Here is a 15,227-nt window from a genome sequence, read left to right on the forward strand (position 1 = left end):
CTAATTAAAATTATGAATATTTTGCTGAAGACAAATAAAATTATGAATGCAACACACTTTCACACCAACTTAAAGTCCATGCAAAGAAAGTAATTGCACAAGAAAACAGCAATCTTTTGCTCCAATACTTTGATTATTTCCATTAAGTACTACAATACAATATAAATAATGATTTAAACTGCACAAGACTAAACTATGTGTTGCTATATACATGTTATAAGCTGTACATTCGATATCTATGTCATGGGTGATGAGTTTCGGAACTCCAACTTGGAGTCGTTACCACGTCTTGTGTACAAAGAGCTCACACCTGGAACTTCAGAATGTGAAGACACAAGTGCAGAAAGAGGCTGGAAGTTTGTATTTCCAACAAACCAATACAGAGCCCATTTCAAATTGCAGAGGGTGTACTTGAGAGCTTTGGTCCAATTCTCCTGCTTATTGAAGCTCTGAGTGATAGAATAGCTTTCCACCTTATCATTCTCAATTCTGCAAAAGAAAAAAAGTGCACGAAATTACAGAGTATCAAGACAGAAGTCTGTGTGTCCCCGTGGACATTAACAATTATAGATGACATCAAGAATGCAGTTAACTTGCAGAAGAAAACTAGTCAACCAATTTATGAAACTGAAAAAAGGAAAAGGGAGGGGAGGGGAGGAGGAGGAGGGGGAAGGGAATTAATTATCTTCGCATATGCGAATACCACTATCATTTTCAAAAAGGAAAAGCAAAAGGAAACCAAGGAAACACAGCAAATGTTTAGAATAAGATACCAAATAATCATATATACAGACTGCGAAACTTACTTGTAGGGCAATTTAAAACATTTTTCAGGTGGTATGTTGTTTTCTTGGTCCTTGGAATTTGCAAACTCAGCAAACTCCTTAAGGCATGTCAAGAACAGTGTCATTGCTTTGTCATAACGAGTGCTCCAAAACAAGTTCACTGGACCAAACCTAATAAATACTCCAATCAATTAAAATCCAACAAAATGTAGAAAAATGATATTAAAAACAGGATAGCAAACCAAATCTAAATATCAATTCAGGTACACTTCTACGCGTAAAGAAGAAAGAGATATAAACATTGGTGACGAACTTATAACATCTAACCAAGCCACTCATAAAAATTTACCATACGGAATTTACATCTGAAATCAGAAAGATCATGGGAATAGACTACACTTACAATTCATAAGTATTGTTGTTGCTGTCCATAATCCGAGGGTAGCTACCCATAGGAAGTATTTTAATTCGATATCTAGAAGGTAAGGAATTAAGGTCATTTCAATAAAATCACCAAGAAGTCAATTTCACAAGAGCTTAATAAACAAATTTGATGTGTCTCATGAAAAGGATACTGAAATTTTGGCCGGAAGTATTGACACATTGTATGGAGGAGAAGGCAGGCTTGACCCCAGGCAGCATTTATCTCATCCCATTCGACCTATTTATTCATAAACAGTAAACATCAATATCCCTTCCCAGAACAATATAAGGGAAAATTCAATTCACTGGTCGTATGAAAATTCTCAAGGACAAGGAATGCATGCTTTGCTTTCTAACCGGAATTTTAGGAAGTCGTCCAAGCCGAAAATTGTTAATGGTTCCAAATTCTCCATCATGCCAGATAGGAAAGGCATCATTGAGCACATTAGTTCGTTTCAACAACTCTAAATGTGCCTGCGAAACTTCAATCTTGGCCAAAATTGCATCTCTCTCTTCCTGTCAATCAAAAAGTTTCCATTTAGACACAGAAGGAGTATGCTAACAAGGCACCAAGAATAAATGTTTTCCTCCAACTTCCTTGCACTTAGTTCGAAGAAAAGTTAAGTACAGATATCAACCATCCATAAAAACTCAATAAAAATATCCGACTAGGGGTGCCAAATAAAAGTTGAATGTTTGCCAACTTCACTCACTTGGTCCATGAACATATCCATTCTACAATCGTAGTATCCATATCAAAGAAAACAACGCACACAACTCTTATGATGACCATAGTACATAGGTTAGAAACCGATCCCGGGAGTAACAAAAACCACATTAGGAAGGCTATCATTGGTATAAAGTTCAATGCAAACAAACTTTTAAAACCATATTACATTACCAAAAGACAATATGACAGAATCAACAAAAATTCAGAAACAAATATACTGGAGAATTGTACTTTCCAGACAACTAAAGTGCAACTGCCAAAAAAGCAGACAAGCAATAGAGAAAATTATTGCACACACCTGATTTGAAATCAATTGAAACTGGAAAGTGTTGAACTCGTGCCAGTACCTGTTAAAAGTTAGGTTCAAGCAAAGTCACTAATCAAGTCTTTCAAAGGTCTTTATATATAAGTCAACCATAAGAGATGAATTTTGAAACACAATGATGGACACTTGATATTCATCAGGAAACCTCAACCAACAGCATTAGGAAATGAAAATTACCGCTCCTCTAATTCCTTAAATCGCCCAGATTTTAAGTCAAGTTCCTTCAGTTCAGCATTAACTTCTGTATTCTGTTTCTCCATTTCTGCAATTGCTGCTTCGAGTTTTCTCTCTTCTTCCTCAATCTGAAAGAGAATCCATAGAGGATCAGATAAAGTGTTGATCAAAAGTGAAAAACAGGAATGCTAGTAGAAAAACAGGACACACAGAGTGATTTATGCAGAAACTGCGTATTCCAAGTAAGCACCTTTAGCTTTTCCTTGAGAAAATCAGCCTCACTTAGAACTTCCCTTGTTTCACCCTCCAACCGTTTAAGACATGACTCGTATGCCGTAATGTCTCTATTCACATCTTCCACCTCCTTGTCAAGTTTATCAGACAATACCTTCATGCATTCAAGGCATAAAGGTTGCTCAACCTGAAAATGTTAACAGAAAATACATATCATAACTGACAGTTCAAAAACAATTTCTGCCCATAGTATTACACAATCAAAGGAGACTAATAAATCACTTAAGACTTTTGCACTGTGATACATACTTGTGTTTGCGTGGTGGCAATTTCAAATGCCCGTTTCAGGAGAGTTATAGTTGAGTGAAACCCAGAATTGTTAGGTTGTAAAGGACCATTAGGACCTCCATCTGGTGACGGCAATTGGGCCCCACCGCCATCCACCGAGGACTCAGATTTATAAACAACCACAAAGGACTCATCCATTGCCTTCCCAGCCTGGCTTGCATTGCCTGCTCCAGCACGAGGACGAGGAGGGACTCCCTGTGCCTGAGGTCTTGGCGGTAACACAACAAACGAATTGTCCATCTTCGATGCCAGCACACTGCTCGCCCCATGCATCGAAGAGCCCTGCATGCCTGCATGTGTTCATCACCAAACCAACTGATTAAAAAACACCGAAACAAACACATAACAGCATCAATCTTATTCAAATAGTTATTAGCTTTAACTTGTCGACATCCAGCCACCATCAAATCCTTAACTTGGTTGCCATTCTACCACCACTACATTCAAATAATGTGCCTATTTAGATTCAATCCAAGTTCCAACCCAGCTTTCATTCTAACTAAGCTTCCACAGAAAAAGGGTTGCAAACTAAATCAAACAAAATGCGTAAAAGGGTCTCGATCAAAACACATGAGCTAGCAATAAGAACTAACGTAGTAGCCCAATTTTTCGATCAAAAGCTTCAATTTTTCGATCAAAAGCTTAAGACTTTATGGTTTTTCTCATCCTGAAACCAAAATTCAGAACCCAAAACAGCAATACTTTAACTCAAACTCCATTTCAAATCTATAAAAATCTCCACCAATCAAGAAACCTGCAAAACCCAAAATGGGATTCAAGAATTCGAAGCAAGAACACAGACAGACATGCAGGACTAACCAGAACGAGAGAAATCGCTGAAGAACTTGTCGGCGTAGGAATCGGCGCCGACGATGCAAAGGTTGTGGCGGCAATTCTGGCAGACCCATCGGGGCACACTCGGATCCACCGGAAAGCTCCGACCCTTTTCACCCATCTTGGGTCTGTTTTGAACTGTGGAATTGGTATTGAGAGACAAAAGTTTCTAGTTTGGTGAAGGAACACAGGAGACTTTGTGTTCTGGGCTGGACGCTCAACCAAGGACACAACCCCAGTCGGGTTTTGTTTTTGTTCTTTCGTTTGATAAAGCAAACACCCAGTTGGGTTTTGTTTGTTTGCTTCCGAGAGGTTGAAATCTCCCTTTTGTAGATTTTTACTGTTTCCTCCCTTTCTCTGTCAATTACTATTTAACGGTTATATTCGATGACATATTTACCCTCACACCACCCGACTGCTTGGCGCCGCCTCTTACTTCGGCCCGAGCCACCCCGCTGCCGATAACAATAGTCATTCGCTGCCGATTACTTACGGTTGTGCCACCCGCTCTTATAGGATATGATTTAGGGGTGTTCGGTTATTTGACTACATAGTTACTTTATAAGTGTTGGACCAAATAATGATATAATCTCATTTATGGGAAATTGTTGAAGAAACATAACTAGAATATGGTTGAAGTCAAAGTAGCTTATTCGATTGGTAGGTTTATTTTCTTAAATGGTGTATTGAATCAGATATGTCTGTCATTTCTACCTTATTGATATACTTTCATGACACGTTTACTTATTTGAATAGAAAATAATTATGAATCGGAGACAAATGGAATGAGAGAAGAAAAGAATCGGTATTGATTCCGAATGAGTTGATTCCTAAACCCATCTCTCCCCTTCGTAAACAAATTCCCGAGTATTCAGGAATCGATTCCTTATAAGGAGGTGAGACCTACACCCATTCTGATTCCTTCATGTGTTAGTAAACGCATGAATACTTTTACCCGGAATCATTCATATTCCTCTGTGTGTTAGTAAACATATGAATAGTTTTACCCGGTAATCATTCCCTCCCATTTCAAGTAAGTGTAAACGTGCCCTCATTTTCAATATACATCTATATCTATAATCTATAATAACAATAATAATATTATTATTAAGAGAAGAGATTGTTAGCTAAAATTTAAAATTTTGACAAAAATAATCCTCGAAAATTATTAAGCTTTAAAAATTAATTAAAAAACAAGAACAATTAATTATGACATTTATAATATATATATATATATATATATTTTTTGCTACAACTAGTATTTCGTGAGTCGAACTCACAACCTCCCACTTACGAAGGAGAGATTATGCCACTAGACCAAATGGTACTGGGCTTATAAAATACTAGCATGTGCCCACACTCTATGTGTTTGGGTGTTTTTTTTTTTTGGTAAGGAAGGGGGTAGTTTCTTAACCAAAGCAGTTTTTTACAATGATAACTATTATTTATTTTATTTTAAGGAATTTATTTTCTTTTTATTTTTTAAAATTGACATTATGGTTCTTGTTGATTATTTCACTTTCTAAAGTGTTTTAATATTAGAGGGTTATATTCTTCAAATTTTTCAGTTTTGAAGAGTAAGCTTTCTTCTCTTAATAATAGTATAGGTATATTGATTAAAAAAATAAAAAAACCCAACCCACTTTTCTCGACCATTATCTCTTCTTTGTAACAATTGTTTTTTTTTTTTAGAAAAACAAAAATACTTACACATGCTCTGCATGTGTGGAGAAAGACTAATTTCATTTAAAAACAGTATGTGTGAAATGTTTAGTAACACGAAAGTTAACAACATTTTTCTTCTTTTTTTTCTCTCAGGAGAAACAACATGTTTCCATATGATATTTTGCACCTATTACTTTACATTATCATTAGTATTTACCCGAAATGATATTTTGCAATAAAGAAATAACAGAGGGACGAAACCGTATTTACATCGACAAAGCCTTTGTCACAAAGGATTCGACCCGGAATTTAATCCATAACGAGCAAACTATATAAACCCACCCGATAAACCATATAAACAGCAACTGCGACTTTTTCCCCGAATATACAATCCAAAATCCCCAAATCAAATCTGGTTCTCTCTCAAACCCTAGCAAAGTTCTCCGATCTTCACCAATGGCGGACACCACCGCGAACCCAACCACATACAATCTCTTCGTAAACCTCTTGGAAGGCAAAACCCTAAACCTAAAATTCACGACCCCCAATGTCTCCGCCGCCTCCATCAAGCACCGCCTCTACGAAATCACCAAAATACCCCTCCGCCACCAGCGCCTCCTCACCGGGACGCGCCACCTCGGCGACGACGACGACTCCGTGCTCTCCTGCACCGACGCGGCGCACCACTTCCCGACGGTCCACCTGCTGCTGAGGCTCGTCGGGGGAAAGGGCGGGTTCGGGTCGCTCCTCCGTGGCGCGGCCTCGAAGGCGGGGCAGAAGAAGACGAGCAACTTCGACGCGTGTCGGGATATGAGTGGGCGGAGGCTGAGGCATGTGAATGCGGAGAATAGGCTGCAGGAGTGGAGGGCGTTGGAGGAGCAGAGGAAGATGGAGAAGAAGGGGGAGCAGTTTCTGAAGGGCCTGGCGAAGAAGGGCAAGAAGGGAACTGGGGACGCCGCCACGGAGAAGTATGTGAAGAAGTATAGGGAGGAGTCGGCCAGGTGCGTTTCCGAGGTGTTGGATTCGGTGAAGGAGGCCATGAGTGGGAAGAGGAAGGGTAAGGCCGTGGTGAAGAATGCCCAGCCCAAGTCGAAAAGGATCAAAATTTGGTAAGCTTTTATTTCGTGTTGATTTATGTGCATTTTGTGGTATGTAAATTAGTGATAGGAAGTTGGTTCTGTCAGGATAGTTATTTGTTGCTTAATGATATGTATGATAGGAAGTGTATAAAGTAGAGTTAACTAATGTGATGGGGAAGTGAATGTTATCTAGGGATATAAACTTTGAACTTAAGTGGCTAGTTATTGTGGTCTAGGTATATATGGTTGAGTAAAGATAAGTTCTTTGCTTTTTCAGTTTTGTTTGATTTGTGATACTGATGAGGAATATGAAGGTTGAAGAAAACGAATGGAACTATTAGGTTTATGCATGAAAGTTTAAACTTAACTTGGTTAAGTGAGAGGGTTATTTTAGGTTTAGAGTAATGCAGGTGGCAGTTTCAAATCTTGAACAACGGAGAACCTCTGTTGTAGAAATATTAAATTCCTTTGATTTCTATAACATTCTGGCAACTCTGGAATCTCTGTGAATTAAGTTTGTTGGTATTGATATCTGAATTTTGTTTCTTTTGGCTTTTGTCAGGATGGGAAGAAATGATAGTGATACAGAGGAAGATGACAGTGATAATGAGATGGAGAAATCAACCATATCAAATAATGGGAATAGCTCAGATTTGAATAAGGAAGCTGAGGGCAGTTTGGATTCAGTGACTGGTGGGAAACAAGATGGTGAGACCTCAGGTAGAGGCGCATGTGAGAGTGGCTCTGAGGAAGAGAAAGAGATGGTTGTTCATACTGTTCAAGAATCTTTGCATACTGAGAAAAATGGCATGGTTGAACCAGTGATTCAGGATGAGAAGATAGCTATACCTTGTTCAGCTCCTGATGCTGTTCTGGGAGTTGAAGCAATGCTAGATGAAAAGATGGATTCCAATGGAACTGAGATGGGAATTGTGGAAGAATTAATTAGTCAACCTCAGAAGATTCCCAAGTCAGGTGATGGGCAGGGAATTGAAAGTACATTGATTGTATCCGAAGCCAATGGTTCTTCAGAGTCCAGTCCAGTTGAGAACACTGAAAAGATGGAGAAGCCGCTAAATTTTGATGAGTTCAGTTCAGCAGCAGAAATGGAGGTATGCTTGTTGAAACTACTTTATCATGTCATTTTTAGGGTGATTTAGTCCATTTGCATGCTTCCTCTGGATCAAATCCCTATTGAGCAGTATTTACTTGTTTAGTCCACCTCGAACACAAATCAGATTATCTGCTTAGTTGAAAGCAAAATAAAATCCCGGATGCTTTTTATATACCTGTCTATAGCTTTTGTCATCACAGCTTTCACCATCATTTCATCTGTTGTGCTTGTACTGCTATCACTTGAAATCTTCAATAAGCATTTTTAACTCATTTTGGACCCTCATTGTGGCAGGTTCTTGGCGCGGAAAAGTTGAAGTTGGAATTGCAAGCTCGTGGGTTAAAATGTGGGGGTACTTTGCGAGAGCGTGCTGCCAGGCTTTTTATGCTTAAATCTACCCCTATAGAGAAGATTCCAAAGAAGCTGCTGGCAAAGAAATGAGGACGTGGTGTGCTTCATTCAACCCTTTTATAAGGTTACTTCATATAGCAAGTTTCTCCTTCAATGTATGAATAGTGGCTGAAGTGTGTAACTGTGTATATTTGAATCTATAAGGTTCCCAGTTGTTGACTATGTACTACTTTTGTGTGCCTTTGACAATTTGACTGAAGCAACAATATGATGCAATCTTCATTTTTGTACTTTAATGTGACATCAGCGGTGACGTAAGCTATTTTATTATATTATATTCTATTTTATTGTTTTAACATTTATGCTCCAGGAAAACTGAAAATGAATGAAGTGGACATGTTTACAAAGTATAAGCCTAAGCCTACCTCAGTATAAACACATAAACCCAAAATTGAGTGAACGGTCTTGTAAAGCTTGGACTCACAAAATTTTAACCATTATATACAGTAAAGAGGGAATAACTACAGGAAATAAGATAATAAAAGACATCAGACCCCATCTGAGTTGACGTGAGCTGGGGAGGGGGAGTTTCGACAAACTGGACATGTACTGTTCAATCGCAGCCACTCATCAACACATTCAGCATGGAAGCAGTGTTTACACTCTGGGATGCATCTTACTGTGTCTTTGGTGAGATACTCTGATAAGCATATAGTGCAAGTGGTGTCGTTGGGTCCTGGAAGCCGCCGGCTCTCACCAAGAACTAGCTTTTGATAGGATTCAATGGTGGTCTGATCCAGACCATTCATTACTATTGTGGATTGTTGTTCGGGTTCTGCTGCAACTGCAGTGGGGTTCCGCTGTGCAGTGCGACCAGGACTGATCCCACTCCTGTCCTTGATGCATGCAAAGCAAGCGATCCCAATCGCCATTGTGAGGGCTGGTACCGCGATGGAGACACAAATAATCCTGAAAACTTGGAAACCGTCGCCTGATCTGCCTGGAATTTGAAGCCATTAGTGCCGGAAACAACCACTTTGTTCTGCAGATATGTAGGATCACAGTCCACTGACTGGTGCACATAGTTTCAATTTATCGAATGTAGAATGAGATAGTATGTAGACAAAGGGGGAGAATAGGGGAAGAGTCCATGGCTTTTGAGTTTAGCTAGATCAAGGCAAACGCCATAGAATTCGAGGTAGAAAACCACTCATATTATTTAGTACTGTTGAAAAATGCAAGAGAAAGTAACAATATTATAGTTTTGCTTTTTGCTTTTCCCTTCCCTTTTTTTCCCATCATTACTAGTTTATCTGTTCTTCATCTTCTTCATCTATTCTCCATTTAAAAAACAAAAAAGTACTGAAAAAAGATTACAGTGGAGTAATTATTGAATTTTGATCTCTGGTCGCTTCCCCGGCAAGAAATGTAGTGGAAATTTTTTAATAGGATAAGAGGGAAAGCGTGTTTAAGCCATATTGTAAGGGAGAATGAACTTCTTCAAATCATGTCGGCTGCATATAGTTGACATGGTTTTCATTTGTCAATGGTTTTGCTAATTAATCTAATGCAATACCGTATACCTTAACAATACCATATTTTATAAGCTTTTATACTCTAAAAGCCATTACATTGAACCAGAACAGCTACACAGATTCATATGTCATCTATGTTATAATTTTTAGGGTTTTGATCTGTGAAGAAACAGTCATTTTATAAGCCTTACCCCCAAGGAATATCTTGACATAGTCTATAACTTCAATTCTCACAAATTCTTGGTCAAAAACTGATGTGGTAGGTGACACGACGATAGTTGACCGACTAAGATGTAAACAAATGAAACACTACTGCATCAATTGGGATCCAAAAATTCGATGGAAAATTGTAGGAGGGCAAGTATTTGAATTAGAAAACTGGGAAATGATGATCAAAGAAACAAGTAGTACCTTTAGAATTGTAGAAGCAACCAAGTACTTGGCTAGTGTTGGTCTCAAAGCCACAAATGCCACCTTCACCTTCACAAGGAGTACAACCAGGCTCATACCATGTCAAACTAAGGTCTGAATCAAAGTCGGTTGAGAATCCATCCTCAGACTCAACTATCCCAGAAACCGGAACTGGCATTGTAGCGATGATCTTGCACACCTTAGACATTGAATTTGCGAGGCTGATGGAAGGGGTTGCCAAGACTGAGGTTGTGGAGTTACTGAGGCAATCAATGGGGGTGAACTTTGACTCTGTGAATGAAGCAGGGCAACTGAGGAAGGTGTAGTTCTGATAAAAAGCAGCAACAAAAGGAGAGCCTGAAAGGTTGAGGCTTAGAAGCCTTTTGGGAAGGCAACTACTAGGGTCATAGAGTTGAATCTCTTGTGTGACATAATCGATTGCTCGGACAAAAAATTCTCCAGAGTTTGGAAGTCTCAGGACTGTTATGCCCTGTGTATTGCAGGTTAGGTCGAAACCTGGGTAAGAACAGTTTTTGGGTTGATAGCCTTGTAGCCCGAAAGGGAACCGGATAGGAAAGCCGGTGTTGCCACACATGGAGGCTGGACAGTCGTCTAGTTCTAGTGCATAGAAATGAGGAAATAGGAAGAGAAGGAGAAAGAGGATATCTGAGATGTCCATTTTGTTTCGAAGTACCTCTAACCAGAATGGTAAGGTATATAGTGCATACGTACACATATATAAAATATATAATATGTGTAGCTGGTTTGTATGAGATGAGAAGTTGATTAAAGTAATGAAAAATTGTGAAAGTCAAAAGTTTGTAGTGTAATGCTTGCTCAAGCCCACAGAAGAGCAATCACTAATATATGGTAATGATTACTTATTATCATGATAATTTGCTTTGTAAGATTTACCAATTAGAATATGTTTTGGAGGGCAAAGGTCAGAGTATACATGTGGTATTGGTTGCACTTGTTTATGTCAAATTGAAAGCGAGACTACTTCATAGATTTGGGCAGACATTTTAGATCTACAACTAAACCCACTTCTATTCTCAAGGCTTGTTCATCTACAATGGGAAGTGCATAATAAAATTAGGTAAGTCTTTTGAGGGAGTATTCATTACCAGAACTGTTCATCATCTACCCAAAAATAACTGTTGGAATCTGCACCAGTAAACGACAGTTTCGGAATCCTCGCCTGTACATGAGTAAATTAGTAATGGCCAACTGTTGCTCAAAACTGATGTTAAGTTATTATTCTTAAGTTACTGAGAATCCAAGCATACAAACTTAAAGAGGCTTGTTCATCAGCTGTGAAAGTTCGATCACACAAAATTTTTTATTCCGAGATGATTCTGCAGCTATTCATGTATACTTGTGTTATGCACCATTTGCTAATTTCATGCATGTAGAGACATGTAGTTGATGTGACCATGCGCAGCAGCTACTGATGTATTTATAATTTCGACTGGGAAGAACAAACTATCTGAGTCTGTAATATCGTTATCCCCTTTAAAGGGAGCAATAGTAAAACTGTAAAACTAGTAACTGACTTGATGCGTATATACCCCATAAGGGTTATACTTTTACTTCTCTAAAAAATTTCTGTCTATCGATCAGATTATCGAAAGGCATCTAAATTTCCTTTTGGCTAAGATTAGTCGACTAGTGGGACTCTACAGAAGCTGCTGCGAGATTCGAATAGATACAACTTCTCCTCCAGCTCCAGCTGTCATCACATGGTATTTGACTTGCAGGCCTGGTATCAAAAAGTAGACAAAATTATGGAAAAGTTTGGAAACAAAATAAATAGTCTTTCATAGGCTTCCAAAGATGCAGAGAGTTACACCACGGAAAAGAGGACTTGTAGAGTTTGGTTTTTCGTTTTCTTTATAATACTACCTTCATTTCTCTGCAGATTTGTGTTGACAGCAACTGCATGCATTGTGATCACAGCCTTCGGTTGCCAGTCATTCGGTTTCCCGACCCATGACTTGAGGTTGAAGACTGCTGCAGTGTCATTTGGAAATTAGACCAGATCAGTAGGTATGTTCATCAAACAGATGTAACTAAAGTTCTGGCTAATAGTAATTGACATGGAAGCAAGGCAATGCAAACAATTCTTACTAACTCGAAGTTGCTTCAAGTATTTCACCTTATTGACTGACTTGTTCAAAAGATAGTTGATGGGCATTTTACTTAAAGAAGTAAAAGTGGTAACTAGAGAAACAACTCCCTATCAAGACTAATTAAACATTTTCGCCTCTGTACGTTTAGGGCGTCTAGTAGAAAAGAAAAGTTGACTAATTTTCGGTGTTGTAAAAAGGTAGTGCAGATAGCTTCTAATTTACCTGAAGTGGAAGAGTCCTTGAGGTGTTTGACATCGAAAATAGCTCCAGAAGCACCCTCAACATGCTTTTTGACATCCTGAATTCCAATAAGTTCATATTCCCAGCTACCATCCTGGTATCCCTCACTCAAGAACAGTTCAATATGCCTTGCATCCAATGTTTGCATTGTTCCTGTGGATATTTGCAAGCTTTCTCAGTTATGTAGTCGATGAGCATAATAATGAAACATACACATAAACCAAGTTGCCCTTCTTGATATCATTTTAGCAGTCTGGTTTTTAATTAACAGAAGAGAAGACAGTGCATTGGTGAAGAGTGATAATGTGCAATAGCACATTGTGAGCTTTGAAGAAAAAAATGAAGCATGATTGAACTCTGAAATAATAACTAAGCAGATGAGTTACAGAGGCCTTTAAGGAATGCACATTGTGAGGAGTGACACTTCAAGCATATAACAACAACAACTTCTAATCTCAGGCATCAAGCACGGTATATTAAGTAGCAAGAAGAGTTTGTTTCTTCTTACCATCACAAGTATTGAGCTCGCAGACAGGGCATCGAACAAGCTGGAGATCTGTGAAAATTCATTTCAGTTCAAAATTGAAGTTATATCAAATTGGATCATATATAACAAACAGTTCATACTCTTGATTAGTTCAAAATGAAAATGCTAGGATTAATTGAGTCTAATTGAAGTTACCTGCAATCCATATCCCAGGTTTCACATTGTTCAACACACAACTGCCGCTCGACTCCAACATTTTCTGAATGCTATCTTCCTTGGGGAATTTCAGTGGGGTGCTCAGCCTCTCTGTTAGGAGTACTGAAGAAGATTCCAGGAAAAATGCACCGATACGCATCCAGTCTGATTCATTCAAGACACAACAGGGAAGAAGCCATTAATCTTCTAGTGTGGCACTCATTAGGCATAATCCAATGAGATGCATTAACCAGCTGAAAAGTGAAACTATAAATTCCATTAATCGCTGATTTTCTTGGAAGTTAAGTCAGATATAAACAAAGTTCTTACACATCAAAACTGATTAGCGACTCAAATTTAAATAGTAAGGACCTTACAAAAATGTATAAATCACACAAAAGTTTTGAACCAGAACCAAAAAAGGGAAATTGGGACACTCACCGATATGCTTCTCCGGATGGCGGAACATGTAAGAGTGACTCCCATCTGCAAAAACCATTGGCAATCACAAACACTTAATCAGACCGTTATCTAATTGACACGTCACACGTTAGGGAGATCTTGCGGTCCTTACTGAAAGCGGAAATGTAGAGCTTCTTCCAATCAAACGCCGCCGGGTGGCGAGGAGCAGGGACCTGAAGATCACGCAAGCACAAGTACCTCCATATGCTCCCGTCCTCGACCAGCGCGTGGAACCAACGACATGTCGCAGCGAGCATCACCAGTGACTTTCCGTCCAGAAACTTTGCGATCTCCGTCCAAACGTCCTGCTCGTGACTGTTCAAGTCCAACAAACTCAGATAATTAGTTAGGCTCTGTTTGGTTACTGCTGAATTGAACTCTTTCATTTTTACATTTTGTTTCTGTTTAAATTCTCGGCAACCAGACGGCACAGACGAAAGAGCTCTTTGCTAGATTTAGACTCGACTAATTCAGACCGCCGGAAAAGGAAGACGACGGAAACTCAAATTCAAAGCAGCCAGGAGAACTAGTATAATTCATTTTCAAAATCAACAGAAAATTAGAACTATCAAAATCAAGATCTAAGTACGAACACGCAACGCATGATTCAGCTTCAAATTTCGAACAAACTAGAGGAGACTCAAATCAGAGCTCCGATTTTAAATTTGAATTTCTTCATTTCTCAGGCATGTATAAGCTAAGCTCAGATCCACAGTAACAAAATCCACATATAGATACAAGGATCAAAATCCTGATCGAGCTCAAAGACCTAAATTCACAGGCAGCGCATGATTGAGCTTCGAAATTCAAACGAAGTACAGAGAATCCAAAGCAAAGCTCCGATTCCTCTGAGCTCCTTCATTTCTCAAAAAAATTCACACAGAAACACAAATGCAAGCTCAAATTCACCGAAGAGAAATTCAAATCAAACCGCAAGTCCATTCACGCACACTCGCATAGGCAAAACCGCACACACACAGAATCCAAATCCACAAAATGAAACCGGTTTTCGAAATTCAAATTCAAATTCACAGAGAGAGGGCGAACCAGGTGAATGCGGGGCCAGAAGAAGTGAAACGAGGAGAGGTGCAAGAGCAAATCGGCTTGGCTCTTCGCATACGCTTCTGCGTCTTCAGAGGCTGAACGGCTCCGGTTCGCTGCTTTCGCTTCGGCATTTTCTCTCTCTACCTCACACTGCGTCTCTCACTTTCTCTCTCTAAAAAGTCTGAAACTGAATCGATCACGCTTCTTTGAGGCTTCGCTATTTATACTCGCGCCACCCACACATTCAAAAACATAACTAACTCATAATATGGCTTTCGGTAACAAATTCAAATTTATGGGCTTGCTTATGACTCTCTGCTACAGGCCCATAAAAAAAATATACACAACGTCTACGGTACATTAATGTACCGATACATCAAGTATACTAGTTTAATATAGATGTAGACTAGCTCAGTACATGGGTAGACTAGTCTACTTATGCATGGAGTTAGTCTACCCTTGCACCGAGCTAGTCTACCTCTGTATTAAACTAGTCTACTTGATGTATCGGTATATTAATGTACTGAAGTCTTTTCTCAAGACCTCCCTTTTATTATTTGTTATTAACTTTTCTTTTCTTTTTTTTGATAATTTCATATATATATTCCGGGAAACCTTTAAAACTAACAAACTCGACAACTAAACTGAAGAACTAAACC

At 38.9% G+C, this 15,227-nt stretch overlaps 4 protein-coding genes across 5 annotated transcripts; 1 reads left to right on the forward strand and 3 right to left on the reverse strand.

Annotated features, from left to right (window-relative positions):
• Positions 1–93: 93 nt before the first annotated feature.
• On the reverse strand, positions 94–4,151 carry LOC112182136 (beclin-1-like protein). The gene is made up of 10 exons (XM_024320578.2): positions 3,839–4,151; positions 2,981–3,309; positions 2,688–2,858; positions 2,441–2,565; positions 2,237–2,285; positions 1,566–1,724; positions 1,361–1,446; positions 1,189–1,260; positions 807–956; positions 94–489 (listed from the first exon to the last, which is right to left on the reverse strand). The coding sequence occupies exons 1-10, from the start codon at positions 3,972–3,974 to the stop codon at positions 237–239; spliced, it is 1,530 nt and encodes a 509-aa protein (XP_024176346.1). The 5' UTR covers positions 3,975–4,151; the 3' UTR covers positions 94–236.
• Positions 4,152–5,870: 1,719 nt separating this feature from the next.
• Positions 5,871–8,392, forward strand: LOC112181973 (replication stress response regulator SDE2). 2 transcript variants are annotated; one of them, XM_024320383.2, is made up of 3 exons: positions 5,871–6,627; positions 7,160–7,709; positions 8,003–8,392. In XM_024320383.2, the coding sequence occupies exons 1-3, from the start codon at positions 5,975–5,977 to the stop codon at positions 8,150–8,152; spliced, it is 1,353 nt and encodes a 450-aa protein (XP_024176151.1). In that variant the 5' UTR covers positions 5,871–5,974; the 3' UTR covers positions 8,153–8,392. The 2 variants fall into 2 exon arrangements, with proteins under 2 accessions (XP_024176151.1, XP_024176152.1); XM_024320384.2 differs by having other exon boundaries at positions 5,872–6,627; positions 8,006–8,392.
• A 32-nt stretch (positions 8,393–8,424) lies between these two features.
• Positions 8,425–10,700, reverse strand: LOC112181974 (putative RING-H2 finger protein ATL21A). Its single transcript, XM_024320385.2, has 2 exons — positions 10,009–10,700; positions 8,425–9,062 (listed from the first exon to the last, which is right to left on the reverse strand). The coding sequence occupies exons 1-2, from the start codon at positions 10,685–10,687 to the stop codon at positions 8,611–8,613; spliced, it is 1,131 nt and encodes a 376-aa protein (XP_024176153.2). The 5' UTR covers positions 10,688–10,700; the 3' UTR covers positions 8,425–8,610.
• Positions 10,701–11,487: 787 nt separating this feature from the next.
• Positions 11,488–14,735, reverse strand: LOC112181977 (probable F-box protein At3g61730). Its single transcript, XM_024320387.2, has 8 exons — positions 14,572–14,735; positions 13,637–13,839; positions 13,504–13,548; positions 13,063–13,227; positions 12,889–12,936; positions 12,363–12,533; positions 11,914–12,021; positions 11,488–11,770 (listed from the first exon to the last, which is right to left on the reverse strand). Exons 1-8 carry the CDS (start codon positions 14,697–14,699, stop codon positions 11,688–11,690), a joined length of 951 nt encoding a protein of 316 aa, XP_024176155.1. The 5' UTR covers positions 14,700–14,735; the 3' UTR covers positions 11,488–11,687.
• Positions 14,736–15,227: the final 492 nt, after the last annotated feature.

The sequence above is a fragment of the Rosa chinensis genome, chromosome 1, assembly GCF_002994745.2.
Source record: "Rosa chinensis cultivar Old Blush chromosome 1, RchiOBHm-V2, whole genome shotgun sequence".
Taxonomy (NCBI): domain Eukaryota; kingdom Viridiplantae; phylum Streptophyta; class Magnoliopsida; order Rosales; family Rosaceae; genus Rosa; species Rosa chinensis.

Excerpts from the sequence above, each read along its gene's own strand:
- LOC112181973 (XM_024320383.2), top strand. The coding sequence starts at position 5,975 with ATGGCGGACACCACCGCGAACCCAACCACATACAATCTCTTCGTAAAC. Across the intron at positions 6,628-7,159 it reads TCGAAAAGGATCAAAATTTG|GATGGGAAGAAATGATAGTG; the intron begins GTAAGCTTTTAT and ends GGCTTTTGTCAG. Across the intron at positions 7,710-8,002 it reads GTTCAGCAGCAGAAATGGAG|CAGGTTCTTGGCGCGGAAAA; the intron begins GTATGCTTGTTG and ends CCCTCATTGTGG.
- LOC112181974 (XM_024320385.2), bottom strand. The coding sequence starts at position 10,687 with ATGGACATCTCAGATATCCTCTTTCTCCTTCTCTTCCTATTTCCTCAT. Across the intron at positions 9,063-10,008 it reads TTGCTTCTACAATTCTAAAG|GCAGATCAGGCGACGGTTTC; the intron begins GTACTACTTGTT and ends TTCAAATTCCAG.
- LOC112181977 (XM_024320387.2), bottom strand. The coding sequence starts at position 14,699 with ATGCCGAAGCGAAAGCAGCGAACCGGAGCCGTTCAGCCTCTGAAGACG. Across the intron at positions 13,840-14,571 it reads TCTGGCCCCGCATTCACCTG|TCACGAGCAGGACGTTTGGA; the intron begins GTTCGCCCTCTC and ends GGACTTGAACAG. Across the intron at positions 13,549-13,636 it reads GCTCTACATTTCCGCTTTCA|ATGGGAGTCACTCTTACATG; the intron begins GTAAGGACCGCA and ends TGGTTTTTGCAG.
- LOC112182136 (XM_024320578.2), bottom strand. The coding sequence starts at position 3,974 with ATGGGTGAAAAGGGTCGGAGCTTTCCGGTGGATCCGAGTGTGCCCCGA. Across the intron at positions 1,261-1,360 it reads TACTTCCGGCCAAAATTTCA|ATATCGAATTAAAATACTTC; the intron begins GTATCCTTTTCA and ends CTTACCTTCTAG. Across the intron at positions 490-806 it reads TGTTTTAAATTGCCCTACAA|AATTGAGAATGATAAGGTGG; the intron begins GTAAGTTTCGCA and ends TTTCTTTTGCAG.